The sequence below is a fragment of the Nansenia antarctica genome, assembly GCF_963989245.1.
Source record: "Nansenia antarctica genome assembly, chromosome: 4".
In the NCBI taxonomy this organism is placed as follows: Eukaryota; Metazoa; Chordata; class Actinopteri; order Argentiniformes; family Microstomatidae; genus Nansenia; species Nansenia antarctica.
Genome location: NC_137689.1, coordinates 57,714,620 through 57,736,380, shown reverse-complemented (window position 1 = coordinate 57,736,380; position 21,761 = coordinate 57,714,620). Strand labels below are relative to the sequence as shown.

The following is a 21,761-nucleotide window of genomic DNA, read 5'->3' as shown; positions in this document are numbered from 1 at the left end:
AAAGTGGCTGTGTGCATATACCTTCCATGATTTACTCTTCCCAGGATGTTCTGTAGAAGTTTCCGCTAATGTTGCCAGAACAGCTTAATGTCTTAAAAACATGTGTGAGGGTATGATGCCAGGTCTTAGTTATATGAGGTTTTGTTAACCCCCTGTTTCCCCACCCCCCTGTTCCTGTGATCAGTATCATGTCCTGTCTGCCACAGAACCAAGGATGAAGTTGGGATGGATAGAATGTTGTCCTTGAAATGATCATTGTTGGATTGTTTCAGTGGGGAATGAATCTTCAAAGCATATTCCTGATAACTAGGGATCTTCTTGTCAGAGACGAGACATGGTCTTTTACATTGCTCGCTCGCACGCACGCACACACACACACACACACAGACATGGTGGCCATGTTGGATCTTCCGTGGTTAAGTGTTCTTCCTGTGTTGGACCTCAGATGACTGCCAGACTCAGGGTCATCCCAGGCTACGCCTAATAAAACAGTGGCATATAAACCCTCACACACACATGCACGCGCACACACACACACACACTCTCACACACACACACACACACACACACACACACTGCTTTAATAAGGTCAGGCTGACCTTGTCACAAACAAACACACACACACACACACACACACACACACACAAACAAACAAAGACGCACACAGACAGGCATAGAACAAGACATAGAACATAGACAGGTCTCTGTATGTGTATGTGTGTAAAAAAAACACAAATTTGTTTTGTTATTTAAAAAGTTATTTGTAATTTAATCTTTCACAGTCCATTCGTCCGTTTAGCCAATTAGAAATATGGTTTTGTAGTGAGTTGCTAGGTTGCGTTGTCCAGTTGCTAGGCTGTTTCAAATGCCACGCCTGAATTACACAGATCAAATCGGATAGTGATTTTTTTTTTTTTTTTATCTCTGATAGTTTGGTGTGGTGGGGGCCTTAGTGTTTACCCCCCTATTCAATCCATGGTGTTCGGGGATTACCCACCGCTACATCATTGGTTGCAATGACAGTGATGACAGGCCTGTCTGTGCACATGTGTGTGTGTTGATAGATCCTAGCAGACGTCAGATCAAGCTTGTCTGACTCATCCCAGAAACGCCCAGCTCATCAGAGCCTGAGCATGAATAAACTTTATGCGTAATTCTCTACATTTACATTTTTGTTCTCTGATGAGCATATCCGCGTGCATCGCCCACTCTGATTGGACCACAGGCCACATGCGCCCTCTGTGGTCCCCCTACCTCAGCCTCTAACCACTAATCAAGCCTCCTTCCTACAACCCCAAGTACCCCATCAGCCACACTCACCCCAGTCATCTCCTGTTGTTAGATTTCCTCTTGGAAATACAAGCAAACTGAAAGGTCAAAAATAATGAGTTATCTCAGTTCTCTCTCTCTCTCTCTGTCTTCCTCTTACACACACACACACACACACACACACACACACACACACACACACACACACACACACACACACACACACACACACACACACAACACCACTGGCCTGATACCTTTCCCAGACATACAAGCCCACCGGTCACTATAGCAACAACTCATCAATCACCATGGCAGCGGCCCATCCATCGTCATGGCAGAAGAACATTGTGAAAAACTCAAGTGAGTTCACAGGCTCATCTGCTACAGCAGTTAGGATTAGCTGTCAACACAGATTTTGAAACAGTGATCTTTACTCCTGTTGGTGCTGGGCTGCAACTAAACCCTGCATACACTGAAGTTGACCAGGAGCTTCCTGTGCATTGAAGAGCACCTGGCCTTAGATACTGAACCTCTACTGCCCTCTGCTGGCTACAGGGGTAAGTCACACAGGTTAGGCTCGCTCATCTGCCATTGTCTAAAACTAGGAGACGAGAGAAGAGAGGGGAGGATAGGATAGGAGAGGGGGGAAGAGAGGGGAGGGGGGAAGAGGAGGGAAGTGAAGGGAGAAGAAGAAAGGGCTTACAGGAAGAGAGAGGGGGGGGGGGGGGCATATGGGAAGAGGGAGGTTGCTTACACCCATACAAACAGACATACACCCACACAAACAATTGTAAAACAGAAACACACACAGACCCTATTCTGCACAAACAGTGTTTTGGTATGTGTGCCTGCAGGGCTATGGGCTTGTGAGTATAGTGCTGTGGGTAGAGTTATTACAGTGGGGAGAAGGGGCAGGGACTGTTTTGAATCCAATACCTCCACTGCCACATCCACTGAAAGCTTTGTGATGTGTTTGTGAGTGTACATATATTGTTTAGAAGCTCCCACCCCTCCCCTTCCCCCAAAGTGGCATCAGGAGCAACCAGCTCCAGATGTGTGCCCCCCACCCTCCCTCACACACACACACACACACACACACTCAAAATACGTTTTTAACATTACTGTACTTCTGTCTAGCCTTTCTCTCTTACAGTGAGTAACTGGCTTGAAGAGTGGATGATTGTGTCGTTGTCTATCCCTCCACTATTCCTACAGGCAATCCTCTGCCCGTCTATCTAGCAAATTTCCAGTATGTTGTCCTCCTGCTGGTCTCTGCTTTTTCTCGAGGTTCTAATGGTTCAGTGTCAGCTTCTGAGCCAGTCTAGACCAGCCCTCACTCCTCTCTCGCTGAATGTGAGCGTATTACTGTTGTTCTTGAGCCCAGTTTTCACAAAACAGTGTGTGCGTGACATAACGTAATACTCATATTGTGTGTGTGTGTGTGAGTAATAACGTAATACTCTATGGTATGTCATGTAACAAAACGTCTTATCAAGACTGACTAACCTGAATGTTATACAAGCAACCAATGGAATCAATAACAGACACAAAGGCCTTTCAAAGTGAATCTGCATCATCAGTGCAAGTCTGCAGCTTTATCCACCATAATGGTGCATAATTATTGTTTATTGTGGATAAGTACAGTGTCTCTCTTCTCGAGTTTTAAGTTTACTAAGCATTGTAGTACATACAGGATATGTGACATACATACAGTGCACTGCGTAAGTAATGGGACACTGAATCATTATTTCTTCTTTTGGCTCTACACTCCAAAAGTTTGGACTTTACATCAAACAATTACTATGAGGTTAAAGTAGAGATGCTCAGCGTAGATATTTATGTACATATTGGTTTCACTACTCAGAAATTACACCTCATAGTAATTGTTTGATTTCAAATCCAAACTATTGGGGTGTAGAGCTGAAAAAAGAAAAAAGCTTAATTGTCCTCAGCACAGGGCACTGTAGTAAAAAACAACAAACATTCTGACATGTACTCCCCCACCCTTAGATCCATGACCACATGTGAACGATGACAATGGAGTCAGTGGTTCCTTCTGATAAGGGGAACTACATGTGCACACAGTGTCCATGTGCGTGAGTTGTATTAGCAACTTCTGCATTGAGGCCAGGCAGGGTGATGAAGCCTGCATAGCTTATGTACAGTAATAGTACTAGGACAAACACTTCTCTTATCTGACAACCCCATGGTAAGACTTAGGGCTGTGGTCTACAGGACACTGCCCTCTAGTGGACAGATAAAGTTACACATTACAGAGAGCTATCCATTGGCACCAAGAGGACAAGATACACTAGAAACTTTATTGTATAACAAGACATAATCAAACAATAATGTTGTCACAGCATGAGATACAATCAACCAGACATGACATTTAGCACCACGTGATAAAAAAAAATCCATATGAAACAGAAAAAGTGGCCCCATTTAGGTCAGTGAATATTCATTTTCTACTTGTGCATGGTGGTCCTAGATCAAACGCTGAATCACATGCAGAATCGGAAATATCCCTGAGGGTTTTTTACGAGACAAGCTAGGTCTTGTTTTTTACATTCCCTGCATTCCAAGCCTACTAAATTACAGTCTCCTGACAACGCCTGGATGAGTTCAACAGATCAACTAACCACAACCAACCATAGCATCATATATAGCAATCTGATGCTTGACTGTGCAGTTGATGGTGTGGATGGTGGCACACACCCATGCTCTCCTAATAACAGCTCTCCAGAGGTCAGGGGATGGTTTGTGTAGAGAGGGCAGAGGTTATCGCACACTCTGGGACATGTGCAGAGGGGTTAGCATCTCCTCAAAGATGGCTCCCTTCACATTCGACCCCCTCAGGTTTGCCTCCTGCAGATCACACCCCGACAAGTCACAGTTCTGCTTGGAAGGGAGAGAAAGAGAGAGAGGGAGGGAGAGAGAGAGAGAGAGGGAGGGAGAGAGAGAGAGAGAGAAAGGGGGGGGGGGGTTAGTTACATAACCTCAAGGGACATTTCCTGGGTGGATCTGGGGACAGTTATACTTATACATCCCATCATTTAGGTCAATTAATTGGAGCCTATGTCTGTCCTGGTGACTGTTATTTTGTGTGTGTGTGTGTGCGTGTGTGTGTGTGTGTATTTTCACCTCAAGGTCTGTTCCAGCCAGTGTGGCTCCCCTCAGGTTGCAGTTTTTCAGTTTGGCATTCTTCAGCGTGGCAACTCGCAGGTTAATTCCAGTCATCTGACTACCCTCCATATCCACCCCCTTCAGGTTGGCACCTAGACAAACACAAACATATGTCATGTGAAAAAATTAGGACACCCCATGAAATATTATAGAGTTGTTATAGAGTTATTTTTAAAGAAATATAGACATATCAATATTGAATCTTCTTTCAAACAATATCTATAGATAAAGGTGATGTAATTTTTTTACTTTGTTATCATTCATTTAAATGAAAAATGAACACCCTATACCCTAATAGCTGATATTACTGAAATAACCTCAATTAGACGTTTCCTATAACTGTCTACCAACCTCTGACATGGCACTCCTCCATGCAGAATTCTTACACTCTCCATTTCTTTTGAGCCATTCCTTGGTGGATTTACTGAAATGTTTTGGGTCATGTTCACATTGTCATGTTCCATGGTCCACATCCGCTTCAGCTTCAGCATTTTTGGACAGATGGTCTCACATGTTCCTCAATTACCCTCTGAGAATTCATAGTCGATTCTGTGATGGTGAGCTGGCCAGGCCGTGCTGCAGCAAAGCAGCCCCAAAACATGACATTTGCACCCCCATGCTTCACAGTTGGTATGAGTTTCTTGTGCTCAAATGCTGTCTTTGGTTTGCGTCTTTTGTTACTGTGCCCAAATAATTAAACTTTGGATTCATCTGTCCAAAGCACATTGTTCCATAAGTCATGGTGTTTGTCTAGGTGTTCTCTGGTAAACTTACCCTGATGGGGTTTTTTGACATCAAAGTTTTCCTCCTTGCACACCTCCCATGAAAATCAAGCGTGTGCAGTCTCTTTCTGATGGTAGATGCATGTACGGTACTTTGACATCAACTGTGGCAAGAGCTACCTGTAGGTCCCGTGATGACATTTTAGGATTGTTCGAAAATTCTTGCGGTCTGCTCTTGGGTTGAACTTGCTAGGACTGCCTGACCTGGCCATGTTGGCAGTTGTTTTAAATGTTCTCTACTTTTAAATAATTTTCCGGACAGTGGAATGGTTGATTTCGAATTGTTTGGAGATCTTTTTAAATCCCTTCCCAGACTCATAAGCATCTACCACTATTACCTCCATCTCTCAATATTGTTCAAATGAATATCAAATTGAAATATGTTGAAAAAGACAACGGTTTTCATGGGATGTCCTATCTTTTTCACATGACTGTACATACGGTACACCATAGAAAAGTTTCCACACACAGGGAAATGCCATTATGTTCTCATTCATGCATCAAATTTTTTTGAATTTCACAAATGCCCTTAGTTTTCATTGGAACTGAGAATGTCAGCTGTCTCTTTGTACGACTCATCTCCTAGAAACCACACAATTTAAATGATGCTGTGTAAGTACATGTTTGAAGCTCATACTACCTTCCGCTCTTTCTGTACTTATAGTATAGAGCTATACAGCGGTCTTTGTAGTCACTGAGTGTAGTGAGTGAGTGTGTATTGTGTTGTTAGTGAGTGTGTGCCTCACCCTCCAGGTTAGTGAGTGTGTGCCTCACCCTCCATAGTGAGTGAGTGTGTATTGTGTTGTCAGTGAGTGTGTGCCTCACCCTCCAGGTTAGTGAGTGTGTGCCTCACCCTCCATAGTGAGTGAGTGTGTATTGTGTTGTTAGTGAGTGTGTGCCTCACCCTCCAGGTTGGCCTTGATTCCAGCAGGGTCCTCAAAGTTACAGCCTCTCAGAGATGCTCCCTCGGCATTAGAACACAGCATCTTGACCCCCTGCAGATTGGCTCCCTATAACACACACACACACACACACACGATTAGACCATTCAGCATTAGAACACAGCATCCTAACAACCTTACGGTAAGCCCCCTAAAACTCACACACACGCACGCACGCACGTACACACACACACACACACACACTCACGTCAAGACTGGCTGAGGAGAGGTCTGCCCTTTCCAGATTGGCACCACTGAGATTGGCATGGGTGAGATTGGCAGCTTTCAGGTTGGCCATCTTAAAGTTGATGCAGCGCAGGTCCAGACGGGACAGGTCAGCACCACTGAAGTTCAGACCCTGACGGACATTACGCAGGACACTTAGTGTGTGCAGTGTACATCCCTACACACGCCATATTCAGATACCACAGTCTAAAGAGGGCCTTCAATTTCTGGAGCTCTGCTCGTACGAACAGAGAGTACGTAATGTATACCTGACATCGGAGCTCTGCCTTGGTGGTTGTGGCCAACAGAAAACGCACAAACTCCTTTCTGGTTAGAGGGGAGTGGTCATGCGGGGGCTGAGAACTCTGGGTGGGACACAAGATGGAATAAGAAATAATATTGTCGTTCCTCCACGTGATCCAGTGATACTCAAAGCAGCTGATATAATGTATCAATACTAATTGGGAATCCTAGAGCCACAGATGTGTGTGCACTGTGCATGCATGTTCTCTCCTGCACACACACACCTTTATGAGGGTCTCCAGCTGCTCTGCCAGCTCTTCAATACCAAAGAAACGAGCCTCTTCCAGCACACCTGGAAAGTGAAAGACCAGCATAGTGGGTGTGGGTGTGTTTGTGTTGCATACATATGAATGATCATCATGAGAGTTAACCGGTACTGTATGAGCATGTGTGTGCTGCTATTCTTATCATACTGGTATATATCTGTGTGTGTATTCTATTGTGCATGTGCGTGCAGTGTGTACCCAGTGGGTTAATGCCTTCATTGATGATGAGTTGTCCGTGTCTCAGGTAGTTCAGGATCGGCTCAAAATAGTCAGGACTGCGGTCTATCAGAAAGGCCCCCTGAAAATCCTGCTTATTACCCCACACATCTACACACACACACACACACACACACACACACACACACACACACACACACACACACACAAATATAATGGATTGCTGCAGTCATCAACATAAGTATGAGCTTCAAATGAAGGAAGTATAGAGGGGTAAGTGGTGCATTTTGGGTGACATCACCTTTGTCTCGGAACATGTGGGCCAGCATGCTCTCTGGCTCTTTACTGACAAGTGTACTCCTACGAAAATAACACACACACACACACACACACACACACACACACACACACACACACACACACAAACGTATTTTTTATTCAAAGAGCAGTTTCTACTAATGTACCTCAAACCTAGAATACCCTTGCATATAAACAGGCTTGGTGCCACCTGGGCTGCCTGAGATTAGTCCAATGGTTAGTGACAGAGAGTTGGAGTGTATGATGTTGTTACTATAGTTATTTAGTATGTGTGTATTTGTCACGGTTACCGTGTAGTGGTGAAGCAGCGTCCCCCGACATTGAGTGTAAGCCAGTCAGTGTGAGTCTGAAACCTGGTATTGAAGAGGTATTCAAGAGCTGGCAGAGCACCATCAACAGAGTCTCCCTCTGACACATACAGCACGTCATCGTCTCTGTGGAACACACACACACACACACACACACACACACACACACACACACACACACACACACACACACACAGTTAAGTTAATTGGGATTGGTGACTATTAAGTGAACAGGTTCTACATGTTGGACTGCACTTACCTGGTACAGTTCTGGTCTCTTACCTAATGAGCGCTATGTCATCTATCAGACCGCCGTTCCCGTTATAAACACTTGAAGCTTGGATTCCCAGCTTAGTGCTGGCGACGGACAACAAGTCATCCAAAGAGCCACACACCGCCACGACCTGCGACATAAAACTCTGATCAGCTAGAATGCATTCAATGCATGCTCTGGAACTCACACAAGAAGGCAAAGTACACACTGTGTGTGGATAGCTAGGAGTATCAATCTGGTATCAGCCCCTGTCACATGTCATGGATGCGTGAGAGAGCAGTCTGAAACTGAGCAAGCTACATAGCTAGCCCCGAAACTAAACCTTCTCTGTATCATTTGTGCATTGCCGCATTTACCTTCCCATTGGAGGATGTACCGTGTACAAACAGCGTAACTCTCTTCATAATAGAAGAGTACGGTACTGTAGTTCAGTTGTTTGAGTCCTTTCGCTACACCCTTTTCCGTGTTCCTGATTCTGCACCAAAACATCTGCTTCAAAACTAGTCTAACAAATATTGTCCAATCAGAGACCGAGGAGGAAGTTTTGGGGGCGGTCACTTTCACACCATTGGTCATCATCATAGCCTCATGTGGACCACAGATCCACCTCGTAAACAAGTTATCACAGCTTCCGCGATCTAGTTATCATCAGTCAAGATAAAAGTGATGAGGGTGACAGTTTCTCTTTGCACCTTTCTGTTGAGGTTCTGTAGAGGATTCAAGGATTCATCCACCAAATTAGGATGGGTGACAGCGATGCAGTCGGAACTACATTGATTTATTTTTAAAAACTAATTGTAGACAAAATAACCAGGTTTTCACCTACACTAGCAAAAATTAACCCTATGACCAGTCAAATTGGAAAGTCCCATTTTTCAGAGACAAGAAAGACAGAGACAACAGTTAACAACCAATACATTTATTAGGCATTTCATTCATACAGGCAGATAAAACAATGTGGGCTCTACAGCAATTATCTCTCTCTCTCTCTCTCTCTCTCACACACACACACACACACACACACACACACACACACACACACACACACCTATTCATGTCATGATTGAATGTATATCGTACAATGCAGATCGTTCAGGAGGCCCAAACAGATTAAATCATTTTAAAACAGAAAAATAAATGAGCATTCCTATTGGACCAGTTCAGGTAGAACCACTTCCATTTGAAAAGCTTTCCTGGATGAAAATGTGCCTACTGAACACACTGCAAATTTTATCTAAAGATGTATCTACATGTTAGGAGAGCAGAGATGATTCTGGGGAGGGAAGGGGGCATTGGCCATGTCCCAATGATCTTAACCAGCATCCTTACCTCATCATCTCCTCTTGGTCATGATGAGGAAATTAAATTGACAGGTGTAAGCAAGCAACATGGTAAACTTCCCAAATCAAGTACCTGTTGTTGTGGCAGAAAGGAGAACAAGGAGGTAATTCAGGAGTGTCGGGACATAGAACATGCAACTACCCCCCACCTCCCCATGTTAGTGCTGAGAAGGGGTTGTGGCTGTCACTCGCTGTCTTCTGTGTCCTCTTCTCCTCCCTCACTCAGTCCCTCCCTCTCTCTATCCCTCTCTCTCTCAGGGTAGTTGAGGATGTGGCGGTTAGCCTGAATGAGATACTGCTGCTGTTTGAAGTACACCTTTAGCACTCCCTTTATCGCCACAAACGCTATACCACCCTGCAGAGACAGAGACAGAGAGAATACATAAGTCTCCCTAGAAGGTACACAGGCTGAAAGTAGGATGAGAACAATCGAAAACATGAATCCTGTATAAATAATGGAAACTGCAAACAAACACACACACACACACACACACACACACTCACTAGTACTGTACGCTGTAGGCTGGAAGGCACCCTACTCAAGAGCAGTCGTCCCACTAGACTGGCGATTGAGGGGAAGATGAGTGCTCCACACAGAATACGAGACACAGAGAGGTGGTCCCCTCCAAGCCCCCCATCCACAGGCACACGAGGCAATGGGCGGCCTATACCTGAGGGGAGAGAGACGCAACACAGTGACAGAAGCTCTACCTATCGGATTCCTTCAATCTGACATCTTAGTATTTAGCCCTGCATGCATCCATGCATGCGTGTGTGTGTGTGTGTGTGTGTGTGTGTGTGTGTGATGTACGGGTCAGCTGTTTGTTCACCTGTGGCGATCCGCAATTACTAATAATCCTTCCGCCTGACTACATGTGATAGTGAAAATCTGAGCCAACCTTAACCCGCAAATATAGAAAATGCCCTGTAGCCTACACTTCCCATTTTTCACTTGAACATTAATGAACATTGACTTTTTTCTTCAACATTTATTAGGCCTATTAAACAGTAGCCTAATGTTTTGCTGAAACAAAACATATAAAAAAATGTTTTGCCTTAGTGAAGTGAAACTTTATTTATACAGCGCCTTTCGTACATGAATGCAATTCAAAGCGCTTTAATTGACACCTTGTGCAAGCTTTTGTGAAAATGCACTGTACAATAAGGCTACTTTGCCCGTGAACATTTTTATTGAAAACATCAATGTAGCCTATAGAGTTTTTTTTTTAATGCATTGTTTTCTCTTTATTCAACATTCTGCGGTTTATGAGTCAACCCATGCATCACTTTTGTGTGTTTGTGTGTGTGTGTGTGTGTGTGTACCTGGCACTAGAAGCTGTAGTTTAGAAGAGTGTCTCTGCCACAGCCTCAGTATGTAGTCTTCCCAGCGGATCATCTTGCCCAGCACCAGCATGACAGGGATGGTAGGCAGACCCATCAATAGGAACAGAGGGTCTGCTCGCTCCATCACATCTAAACCCTTCTTATGACCCACAACCTAGAGGTGGGAAGGAGGCGGGGGGGTAGAGAGAGATTAACTTCCCTGAACTGAGGAATGTCAGGAGGATTAGGGGTTACGTTAGGGTATATAACGTTAGGGCTGGGGGAGAAGCATGTTAGTTCTGTGTACCTGCATGACAGTCACAGCTCCGTAGGTGACAGCTGACCAGTAAACTGTCCCCACCACCACCCCCGCAGCAGCAAATGGGCTGGCCCGTGACAAAGCCCTGTCTACCTGCTGCAGGAAGTATACCACGGGGCCTGAGGGGGATAATATACATCCATATTGAAATGACAATGATTAAACAGCAAGCCTTACATTGTTGTATATTATGACAATTCAATATTACAGAATAACAACGTCACCATGGCATGCAGTTCTTTAATGTTGTATTTGGAGTTAGGCCCATAAATTCTGGGGAAGATGTGAGGGTTAGGGTTAGTGTGTGTTTAGTTACCCATCTTGGGGAAGACAATGCGGTACTCTGTGCCACACTGTGGGCAGCTAACTGCTCCTCCGCTGTTTCCCTTCTGCTTCTCATCGAGCCAGCGTTGTAGACAGGACTGGTGGATCCACTTAGTACAGCCCTTACACCTGCAGGGGCTAACCCACTCTGCTACACGGTCCTCTTTCTCAGTGGCAAAACATACCCAGCAGTGCCTGAGACAGACAGACAGACACCTTATTTATCCTCCTCAAGCAACTGCTAGAAATCAAAACTGTCAGCAAACGGTATCTTGGTGGGGTCATTTTTATTTTGATACATCATGACCAAGCCTCATAGGACTGTACAGAGGATATACTTACTTCTCTGGTGGCTCCTCAGCACAGGCCATTTTAAGTCAGCTCCCAGCGTTCTCACCATGGGCCAGCCAGCCAGGCAGGATCTACACACACACACACACACACACACACACACACACACACACACACACACACACACACACACACACACACACACACAAAATAAAGCAGGCTCTCTAAAGGACACTCACTGTCGCCACTTGCTTGGTATAAACATATTTCCATAAACTCACACTTGGACCAAACTATAGCTAACTAACTAGCTAGCTAATGTATCTAGATAGCTACAGTACCCTAATATCCCTGAATGTGTTCAATAAACTGTCTAGTTGGGTGCAGCGGTGAGATTATTATGGTCCTGTCTGTATCACACGTCATTAGCAAGACTTGCGTAAACCTGCTAGCTAGCTACCTAGCAAGGAATGCAAAACTCCGACCTTAGTTGTCAAGTCATAAAGCAATGTCAGTACACACTACATGTTAACTCACCTTGACAATACTTCACCGAAGTAGCTAGTCGTTTTCCACGGTGATTAAATCAGTAAACAACCTGCTCGGTGACACTTTAGTCCAAATGCTAAAACACAACTTCGATCGATCAAAACCAAAACTACATCACAGTTCCGGTTACTTGGTTCTTAAAGGGCAAGACGTCAAAAAACAAAACGCCAGTGGCTTCTACTTTTTGTCACTACTGTCCTTTGTTCCAATCAAAAATAAAAGACAGGATAGAGGAAAGCAATTTTATGGAGGGAAAATAAATAAATAATCCAATCTTATGACCTATTTTGCTGGTCTAAACCAGTGGCCTGGCTGTTACAGCTAAAGGACAGCTTAGTGCCCTCTGAGTCAGTAAACTGCAGTGCAGTTCTTAAATTATGTAGGTTACAAATCAATGCCGAGCCTCTCTTTGCTTACTAGAGAATGTGTTGTGGTACAGTGAGTCCCTCGTAGCATTGTGCGTGCAAACGTGTTTATATGTGCATCTTTTATTAAGGCTATGATGATGTTGTTGATGATAAGAAAAATAAGAAAAAAAACATCTGGAAACCACCCGCCCACGAGACGTTTGACAACAGTCACGTGGACTGTGACTGAGAGCACTGCCATTGGTTGTCTGACTGTCTGAGCGCACTGCCATTGGTTGTCTGACTGTCTGAGAGCGCTGCCATTGGTTGTCTGGCTGTCTGAGAGCAGCACTGCAATTGGTTGTCTGACTGTCTAAGAGCAGCACTGCCATTGGTTGTCTGGCTGTCTGAGAGCAGCACTGCCATTGGTTGTCTGACTGTCTGAGAGCAGTACTGTCTGACTGTCAGAGAGCACTGCCATTGGTTGTCTGACTGTCTGAGAGCAGTACTGTCTGACTGTCAGAGAGCACTGCCATTGGTTGTCTTGTCTGACTGTCTGAGAGCGCTGCCATTGGTTGTCTGACTGTCTGGGAGCAGCACTTCCATTGGTTGTCTGACTGTCTGAGAGCGCTGCCATTGGTTGTCTGACTGTCTGAGAGCAGCACTTACATTGGTTGTCTGACTGTCTGAGAGCGCTGCCATTGGTTGTCTGACTGTCTGAGAGCAGCACTTCCATCGGTTGTCTGACTGTCTGAGAGCACTGCCATTGGTTGTCTTGTCTGACTGTCTGAGAGCGCTGCCATTGGTTGTCTGGCTGTCTGAGAGCAGCACTGCCATTGGTTGTCGCTAGAGTCTGTCACGGCAACGCTGGCTACTGTGTTAGGTTGTAGCAAAGCAAAGCAGCGGCGAGGAGTCGGCTGAGCCCATAGTGACAGGGCGTTATTATTTACATGATTAAAATATCCAAAAGAGAAGAATATACTGAACTAATATAAAATACATTTATCTCAAACAATCCAATAATCATGGAGTCCTATGACATTATAGCTAACCAACCCGTTGTGATCGACAATGTAAGTATGATGTCACTCCCTCATCCACACCCTTGATTTAGCCCAGCCGGGGCTAGCTAACCAGCTAGCCAGCCACCTTTGTGTGTTGATTTGATAGCAAGAGCAAGCTAACGTGCTGCTAATCATCCTAGACATTTCTATTGCATTTTCTTCCTCAAGTGCATGTCAGTGAGAATAGCTACTGTGTTGTTCTTTCTAACGTTGCCTAGCTAGCTAGCTATGGCGTGTAAGAAATGAGTGTGTTTTTCTGCCAGCCTTACTAGCCTAGCTAAACGTAGCTGATGTGTCCCGTACAAACTGGCCTGCTGGCTCTGCAGAAACAGCCACCCAGCCATCTAATAAGAACACAGGCTGTACTGTGTCACATCTCCATTCCTGTGTTAAATGGTTGCATGATATACAACGTTGTGGGCAGGGACAGCTAAACGGTTTCCAACAACATCGCCAGTTCCAACGATATCCTGGAGACAGACCCCGCCTTGCTAGCTAGCAGTGGTTTGGCAGGACATGTCTGTACTGATGCTAGCTAGCTAATCACCGTCATCCACAGATCAAAGCGCCCTAGCTGCAAAACCCGTTTTAACCGTGTACCTACCTTATGACAATGTGGTTAATGCATCGTGCCCTCGATTTAATACGATTAATATACGATACTTGAATGCTCCTGGGCATTGCAGGTCTTAACTGTATCTGTTTACCTGGCGTTGTTATTACACTGGATGTCATGATCAGTCACACACAAAGAAAGTGTAACGTTCTGTTATATCAATAGAATAATCCTTGACACAGATCTGGCAAAAAAAGAGATGGTTTATAGCTGACCCTGTGATGCTCCTGTGAGCCAGCTGGAAAAAAGCTGGAATATGTGTAATAATTAATACAGAGAAAGGGCCCATTAGTTGATGCCTTCTGAAGCCTCGAGCTGCATCTTATGACCAAAACACACACAAAGAACAATGTGTCACCATGCCATTTTGAGCAAGTTATATAACTAGAGGCTATTAACTCCCTCTTCCTCTTAATTTCTTCTTATCCCACTTTACCATCTGTCTTTCTCTCTTTAGGGTTCAGGTGTGGTCAAAGCTGGCTTTGCAGGTGACCAGATCCCCAAATACTGCTTCCCTAACTAGTAAGTCATCTTCTTATTCACCCTCTCTACACTAATAACACAGAGATGACATTCAAGCCAAGTGACGACACTGTGTGACTGTTGCTTTTTCCTCGTGGATGTTATTCTGTCTGTTGTATTTGTGTGTGTTTGAGGTGTTATGTATGTGTTTTATGTGTTTGGTTTCTGACTGTCTGTTCTGCTCTGTGTTTCAGTGTGGGCCGTCCCAAGCACGTGCGTGTGATGGCCGGAGCCCTGGAGGGGGATCTATTCATTGGACCCAAAGCAGAGGTACATAATACCCTCTTCCTCATTCAGGCCATAGTCTTCTTCATTCAGACTATATTATTCTTCCACATTGTATTTTATTCTATTGGCATGTCCTCTGACGTCTGCGTCCTAACCTGTTTCATACTCACAGAATGAATAAGACTGTGTCCAATATAATCACATTTATTTGTATGGAACTTTTTACATAGACAAATGTCGCAAAGTGTTTCACAACTATACTAAACAACAATACAAACAATATGATCTAAACCATAGACCCCCAAACAGTAAGCCAAGGAAAAAAGTGGCACAGTGGCAAGGAAAAACTTCCTGGGAGGAATACATGTTGAGAGGAACCACTCTCTGGGGAAACCCGTCCTCCTCTGACTGACGAGGTGCTGAACAGTACATTCAGGTGGGGCAGCAAGGACCAGGATATAGGGTGGAGTAAACTCAGCCTGGAAGAAATCAGGAACTGGAGACTAGTTTTGAGGGGCTGAAAGCACAAAGAGGACATCTAAAGAATAGGGATGCTCCGATCTGGATTTTTGGGGCCGATACCGATCACCGATTTTTTTCCTCAAGATCAACCGATACCGATACCGATTTTTTTTTAAATACATAACTGTAGGCCTACTGACTGGATAGCCTACATATTTTTTGCTTTTTAGACAAAAGTTTTGATCCATTAGGCACCAAGCAAACGCAGACCCATTTTTATGGCATAGTAAAGGTCTGGCCTATCACCCAGTTAGGGCCTGAAGCCCAAGTCAGTCGATATGGCTGTATAAAAGACATCATAAACGTGGCCTTCATGGTTTACATACTGTTACGTCCTCCTATGTTTTCTGTTCAGTTATCTGTCTTCCCCAGGAAAAAATAAATAAAATAAAATAATAATAATAAAAGATCGGTTTTTGCGATCGGCCATTTTTGCCGATCACCGATCGAGTCATTTGGAGTGAAATCGGCCGATTTAAATCGGTGGCCGATAAATCGGAGCATCCCTACTAAAGAACAAGGCCAGCGCCTGCTTACACAGAGTTCACTGTCATGGGCCGTCTTGCTCGAGGGACATCAGGGGGGTACGTGGGGGCAGCAGCATGTACCCGAGATGCCCAGAGCCAGCACCTTGACCATCCCAGCGCCCACTGTACTAGGCCGTACGGCTGCACTGAGTAGGCCTACAGGAGAGACTCCAGCTAGCTAACCCAAGGAAGAAGGGCCCGAGACTGGTTCAGGCCGCAGATGCTGCCCGCAATGAAGTTCAGATTCTCAATTCATCTGGTCATTCTTATGTGTAGAGAGCTTCACAGAGGCAATGTATGGCCATTGAATGTGCCTCAACAAACCTCTATTCCCCTCCCCCCTTTTCTCTCTGTCTCTTACAGGAGCACCGGGGCTTGTTGTCAGTGCGGTATCCTATGGAGCATGGGATAGTGAAGGACTGGAACGACATGGAGAGGATCTGGCAGTATGTCTACTCCAAGGAGCAGCTGCAGACCTTCTCAGAGGAGGTAGGGTCTCCTCTCCCTCACACTTCCGCCACCCCCTCCCCCCCTCCCCCATTCCTTTCCACCTATTTTTTCCTCTCCTTCTCCCCTCTTCTCACTCCAACATTTTGTTTACTCATTTTGTGTCATGTGTCATTTATCTTTGGGTGGTTATTAAAAACTCAACGCCCCCTCCCACCCCTCCTCCCACCCCTCCTCCAGCACCCTGTCCTGTTGACTGAGGCCCCTCTGAACCCCATGAAGAATCGTGAGAAGGCAGCAGAGGTGTTCTTCGAGACCTTCAATGTCCCCGCCCTCTTCATCTCCATGCAGGCCGTCCTCAGCCTGTGAGTGTACCCCCGTGTGTGTGTGTGTGTGTGTGTGTGTGTGTGTGTGTGTGTGTGTGCGTGTGTGCGTGCGTGTGTGTGTGTGTGTGTGTGTGTGCGTGTGTGCGTGTGTGTGTGTGTGCGTGTGTGCGCATGCGTGCGTGTGAGTGTTACCTTATTTTATGGATGATTAGCAAGTAATCTAGGGGTCCAGAAATTCAACTACCAAAGCCACAGTGTAGCGGTGGCATCAGGATTGTGAGATGATGAGAGTAGTATCATCTTTCAAACAACACGCTGGAGGCTGGAGGTGTGTTACTGTAACTGTCCTCTCTCTGTCCTGCAGGTATGCCACGGGTCGTACCACAGGTGTGGTGTTGGACTCAGGTGACGGCGTGACCCATGCGGTGCCCATCTATGAGGGCTTTGCCATTCCCCATTCCATCATGCGGGTGGACATCGCCGGCAGGGACGTGTCCCGCTACCTCCGCCTGCTGTTACGCAAAGAAGGATATGACTTCCACACCTCTGCTGAGTTCGAAGTAGTCCGCACCATCAAAGAGGTGAGCGTGTGTGCACGTGAGTGTGTTTGTGTGTGTGTGTGTGTGGGCGTTGACTTTCACACCTCTAGAGAGTTAGAGGTGGTCTACACTATCAATGAGATGGTATTTTTTGAGATTTTGTGTGTATGTGTGTGTGTGTGTGTGTGTGTCCGTCCACAGAGAGCCTGCTACCTCTCCCTGAACCCCCAGAAAGATGAGACTCTGGAGACTGAGAAGGCCCAATATACACTCCCCGATGGAAGCACACTGGATGTGAGTAGTACATCAAACACAGGCTGACTGAAGACTGGGATTGGGATTAAACACACACACACACACACACACACACACACTCCTACCTAACATACTGCAACATGAGCCTCACCCCGCCCTCTGCCCCTGGTTCAGATTGGTCCAGCCAGGTTCCGAGCTCCAGAGCTGCTGTTCCGACCTGACCTGGTAGGGGATGAGAGTGAGGGCATCCACGAGGTTCTGGCCTTCGCCATCCAGAAGTCTGACATGGACCTGCGACGCACGCTGTTCTCTAACATAGTACTGTCTGGAGGATCCACACTGCTCAAAGGTGCGTGCGTGCGCACACACACACACACACACACACACACACACACACACACACACACACACACACATACACACCCACCCCACCACCACCACCACCAACCTCTCTCTCTCTCTCTCACATGCCATTCAGTTAAAATACTGACATGGCTTGGCACTGACATTCAGTTAAAGTACTAACATGTACTTGGAACACACTCTGACCATTAAAACGCACCGCAAGTGTCAACCTCAGCAGCGCGTATGCGTTTCATTTCGGTGCCCATGTTAACGGGTTAGAGCAGCCAGACAGCGCGTGAGGCGCACATCTCAAGCGTGTCTCACGCTGGCTGCCGCAGCACGCCATCTAGACATTAGGACTCTCTTTCTCTCTCTCTCTCTCTCTCTCTCTCTCTCTCTCTCTCTCTCTCTCTCTCTCTCTCTCGCGCGCACGCATTGCAGGCAAAACTCAATGTACAAAGATAGGACTGGCTGGCAGTAGCAGCTCCGCAGTTAGAGTCACAGAAGACACGCAGCCAGTGTGGAAGCCGAAACAGTGAGAGCCGCAGCAGTTCCGCCACGGACACGCTCTGCTGAGGTTGACGCTTGCGGTCTGATTTCGGGGTGACACTGCTGACTGATGTCAAAGTGCCGTGCTGCTTGTTTGACTGACAGTGGGTGTTTTCTCATGTGGCGCAGGGCAGACTAGCTCACCACTAGGGGTGGGCATCGACGATCGATAATTGATCGATAAGGATCTTGGTCGATCACAAAATAAAACATTTGGTCGATCACAAAAAAAAAAAAAAAAATCTATTTTTTGTGTGATCGACCAAATGTTTTATTTTGTGATCGATCAATTATCGATCGTCGATGCCCACCCCTACTCACCACTGCTGAAACATTCATTTTACACACACACTATCAGCTAACACTCTGTCCTCCTTCAGGGTTCGGTGACAGGCTACTAAGCGAAGTGAAGAAACTTGCACCCAAAGACGTCAAGATCAAGGTAGAGTAACTCATTTAGCTCCTGCTTGTATGCGTCAGACATCCTACTACAATGTCAACATGTGAACCGGATGTTAGTCTCACTTCCTGATGTTTCTGCTTCTGTCCAGATCTCTGCCCCTCAGGAGAGGCTCTACTCCACATGGATCGGGTAAGAACACTAAATAAATAAATAATGCGACCAATTGACTTTGCTGTGCGTGAAGTAAAAATAAAAGAAGCCCCCTCTCGTTGTCATTTAGTTCTAATAGCAACCTAATAGCCTTTGAGTGATGCAAAGCATACAATTAGACCAGTCACGGTTAGAATCTCTACTATTCCAAAACTATTCTCCAGTAGTTTTCGCCTGCTGAAGTGAAAGCCATAGACCTACATGCATACCGATAAATGATTGGCTACATTGATGATGGCCAAGCAAATCAAATCAAATCAAATCAACAATCCCGTGCTGCATGTTAGGTTTTCCACCTCAAATTACTTTGTTCCCGTTGCCACCTACCAACGGCCCCTGGCACCAGCATAGATTTGTTTTCCTTACGATGACTGATGGATAGATGATTCACTTATTTAGACACATGTATTTGTTGTAAGCTGCTTCGCCTAAAGCGGTCTGCTAAAAGTAAATGAAATGAGAAGAGGAATGTTTAGCCCACAGCACTCTGAATGCAATGGCATGTTAATGTCTAAGATGATTACCCTACTGATTGTTTTCCCTAATGAAAAGGCTTAGTCTGGAGCCCTGCACTTAGAGATTGAATAGACAATAAATGCATTTCCTCCTTCGATAATATAGTAATAAAGGAATGTGCTCCCTCTGCTGTGTGTGTCTGCAGTGGTTCCATCCTGGCGTCGTTGGACACCTTTAAGAAGATGTGGGTGTCTAAGAAGGAGTACGAGGAGGACAGAGCCCGTGCCATCCACAGGAAGACCTTCTAACAAGGAAGCAAGCACCTTTAAACCCCTGGAACTGCCCCCACCACCATACCATCAGCTATACTCTCTACTTGCCCCCACATTAGCCACCTGTTCCAAACATCTCCATTTACCCCCACCACGCGCCCCCCTTTCATTGACCCTTTAAGCACCCCACTTCAACCCCATTCCTTTGCCCCGCAGGTCCACTCTCTCCCTGGCCTCGTCCTCTAGAGTGGGCTATTTTCATATAAACCCTTCCTTATGCAGTTAGACCCCCCCCGGCCCCCCTCGTAGGGACATATGCCTGGTGTAAGGAGAGGACAGGGCTGTGCTCCCCCCCCGCCCCCCCCTCTACACACACACCCACACCCAGGGCTGCGACGGAATCTGTCTTTACTGTGGACTGTCTGCTTCTGTTATTACAGGCCATGCTATTCTATACTCAACCCTGAAGTATTTATATTATTATGTTACCTACAAAGCCCTTGTATGGTGATAGCATATCATCTAATGACAATGAAGGTGAATGTTTTTTTGTTTTTTTTCCTTGCTACTGTAAGAATTCCATTCCAAACCGAAGAGATTGAAATTTTATGTATTTTTCTTTTATTATTATTTTCTCTCCCTTTTGCTTTGGGAGGGTCGTCACGGTTTCAAGTCACCAGTTGATGTACATGGTAGAACTCACTCCGGGGGGTTTGTCCAATTGTTTGACTACATTGTTAGGTGAGGGTTATAAACTGAGTCTGCTGTCGTAGTAACGTTTAGTTAGTGCTAGTCTCTGTGGTTTAGGATAAAGGGTAAAGAAAACCACTGTGTTTTATGTTGGCATGTACTGTAGAAGCACAAGGTGGTGGATTAACAGTTATATATTCTTTTGCCCCCTCAATGCACCAGTTGGAAGTCAGATGTTATGGCAAAGCTGGTTTACCTGTGTGTCTCAGTGGCAGTAAAGGGGTTGTGTCCAAACCTGCGTCCGCCTTACTCCTGTGCCCCCCCCCACCCCCCCACCCCCGGCACCGGAGGGTCCACATCTGCTTCTGGGTGTTTTTTAAAAGGTTATAAACGTCATCAGCCTTGTGTACAGTGGAACGCTTTTCAAAAACTCTACAACTACGACAACAAAAAGACGACAGTTAAACAAGACTAAAAATGTACAATACTGTTTATTCAAGTGTTGCTTTTACTTTTCATTTTGTAAATTCAGTATAATAAATAAGTTAATGACTGCTGTTGGAGGTGTCTCCTGTCTTTTGTTTTTGATGATCTCTGTCAAAAGAGGCAGTGCTGTTATCAGCATAAAGATTTTTTGTATGCAGCTCAGCAGAGTTGACTCGTGTGTGGAGTGAGAGCCATTCATCCCCTCAGATTTGCAATACCTGTCAATCAGCCTGTCTGTGAGGTGAATAGAAGGCTAGCAGTTATCCCTTCCTCTCTTTTGAGTTTGACAGCTGCTCAGCAGCCTGATTCGATCAAAGCACACTAACACAAACCCTCATGAACACACACACATTTTTAGAATTACAATTCTCTATCTTTAACCCCCCTGACGTGTGTGCTCGTTAACTCACCTCAAAGCAGTTTCATAGCGCAAGAAAACCCATGAGATCAACAATCCACTCCCAACGCTATGCAGTAACATCTCTCACCACCGGGTGTCAGTCTTACATCTTCAGTGCAGCAGAGAATGTGTGAGGAGCACAAACTACAGTAGATCACGAGGATGAGGTCACCCCTAGATGCACATTTTAAACATTTCTCAGCCTCATATTCAAGGCTTGAATATGAAGATTGTATGCAGATTGTCGATCTGTCCCCTCAGGGCAGCTGCTACCAACAGTACCACTGAGCTGTTTGAGATTGTGTTCAAAACTAAAGGTCACATTCTAGAAAGAATATCTTAATTATCTGATATCACTC

At 45.5% G+C, this 21,761-nt stretch overlaps 3 protein-coding genes across 3 annotated transcripts; 1 reads left to right on the top strand and 2 right to left on the bottom strand.

Moving 5' to 3' along the window:
• Positions 1 to 3,716: 3,716 nt before the first annotated feature.
• Positions 3,717 to 8,524, bottom strand: kctd9b (potassium channel tetramerization domain containing 9b). The gene is made up of 11 exons (XM_080528699.1): positions 8,409 to 8,524; positions 8,061 to 8,182; positions 7,761 to 7,904; positions 7,454 to 7,512; positions 7,174 to 7,302; positions 6,934 to 7,001; positions 6,676 to 6,771; positions 6,390 to 6,539; positions 6,145 to 6,250; positions 4,417 to 4,550; positions 3,717 to 4,170 (listed from the first exon to the last, which is right to left on the bottom strand). Exons 1-11 carry the CDS (start codon positions 8,454 to 8,456, stop codon positions 4,054 to 4,056), a joined length of 1,173 nt encoding a protein of 390 aa, XP_080384825.1. The 5' UTR covers positions 8,457 to 8,524; the 3' UTR covers positions 3,717 to 4,053.
• Positions 8,525 to 8,983: 459 nt separating this feature from the next.
• On the bottom strand, positions 8,984 to 12,395 carry marchf5l (membrane-associated ring finger (C3HC4) 5, like). Its single transcript, XM_080530109.1, has 7 exons — positions 12,187 to 12,395; positions 11,701 to 11,780; positions 11,351 to 11,553; positions 11,023 to 11,153; positions 10,716 to 10,890; positions 9,897 to 10,063; positions 8,984 to 9,747 (listed from the first exon to the last, which is right to left on the bottom strand). Exons 2-7 carry the CDS (start codon positions 11,727 to 11,729, stop codon positions 9,577 to 9,579), a joined length of 876 nt encoding a protein of 291 aa, XP_080386235.1. The 5' UTR covers positions 11,730 to 11,780; positions 12,187 to 12,395; the 3' UTR covers positions 8,984 to 9,576.
• Positions 12,396 to 13,434: 1,039 nt separating this feature from the next.
• Positions 13,435 to 21,077, top strand: actr1b (actin related protein 1B). The gene is made up of 11 exons (XM_080528415.1): positions 13,435 to 13,618; positions 14,683 to 14,747; positions 14,942 to 15,017; positions 16,388 to 16,513; positions 16,712 to 16,836; positions 17,162 to 17,378; positions 17,538 to 17,630; positions 17,766 to 17,940; positions 18,866 to 18,927; positions 19,037 to 19,077; positions 19,760 to 21,077. Exons 1-11 carry the CDS (start codon positions 13,571 to 13,573, stop codon positions 19,860 to 19,862), a joined length of 1,131 nt encoding a protein of 376 aa, XP_080384541.1. The 5' UTR covers positions 13,435 to 13,570; the 3' UTR covers positions 19,863 to 21,077.
• The last annotated feature ends 684 nt before the right edge of the window (positions 21,078 to 21,761 follow it).

What these genes read in the sequence shown, in the direction of transcription:
- kctd9b (XM_080528699.1), bottom strand. Translation starts at nt 8,456, where the DNA reads ATGAAGAGAGTTACGCTGTTTGTACACGGTACATCCTCCAATGGGAAG. An exon ending in CGCTGCTTCACCACTACACG is followed by an intron (nt 7,513 to 7,760) that starts GTAACCGTGACA and finishes TTATTTTCGTAG; the next exon opens with GAGTACACTTGTCAGTAAAG. An exon ending in CCACATGTTCCGAGACAAAG is followed by an intron (nt 7,303 to 7,453) that starts GTGATGTCACCC and finishes GTGTGTGTGTAG; the next exon opens with ATGTGTGGGGTAATAAGCAG.
- marchf5l (XM_080530109.1), bottom strand. Translation starts at nt 11,729, where the DNA reads ATGGCCTGTGCTGAGGAGCCACCAGAGAA. An exon ending in GAGCTGTGACTGTCATGCAG is followed by an intron (nt 10,891 to 11,022) that starts GTACACAGAACT and finishes TCCCACCTCTAG; the next exon opens with GTTGTGGGTCATAAGAAGGG. An exon ending in GCCTACAGCGTACAGTACTA is followed by an intron (nt 9,748 to 9,896) that starts GTGAGTGTGTGT and finishes CTGTCTCTGCAG; the next exon opens with GGTGGTATAGCGTTTGTGGC.
- actr1b (XM_080528415.1), top strand. Translation starts at nt 13,571, where the DNA reads ATGGAGTCCTATGACATTATAGCTAACCAACCCGTTGTGATCGACAAT. An exon ending in AGGATCCACACTGCTCAAAG is followed by an intron (nt 17,941 to 18,865) that starts GTGCGTGCGTGC and finishes GTCCTCCTTCAG; the next exon opens with GGTTCGGTGACAGGCTACTA. An exon ending in CCAAAGACGTCAAGATCAAG is followed by an intron (nt 18,928 to 19,036) that starts GTAGAGTAACTC and finishes GCTTCTGTCCAG; the next exon opens with ATCTCTGCCCCTCAGGAGAG.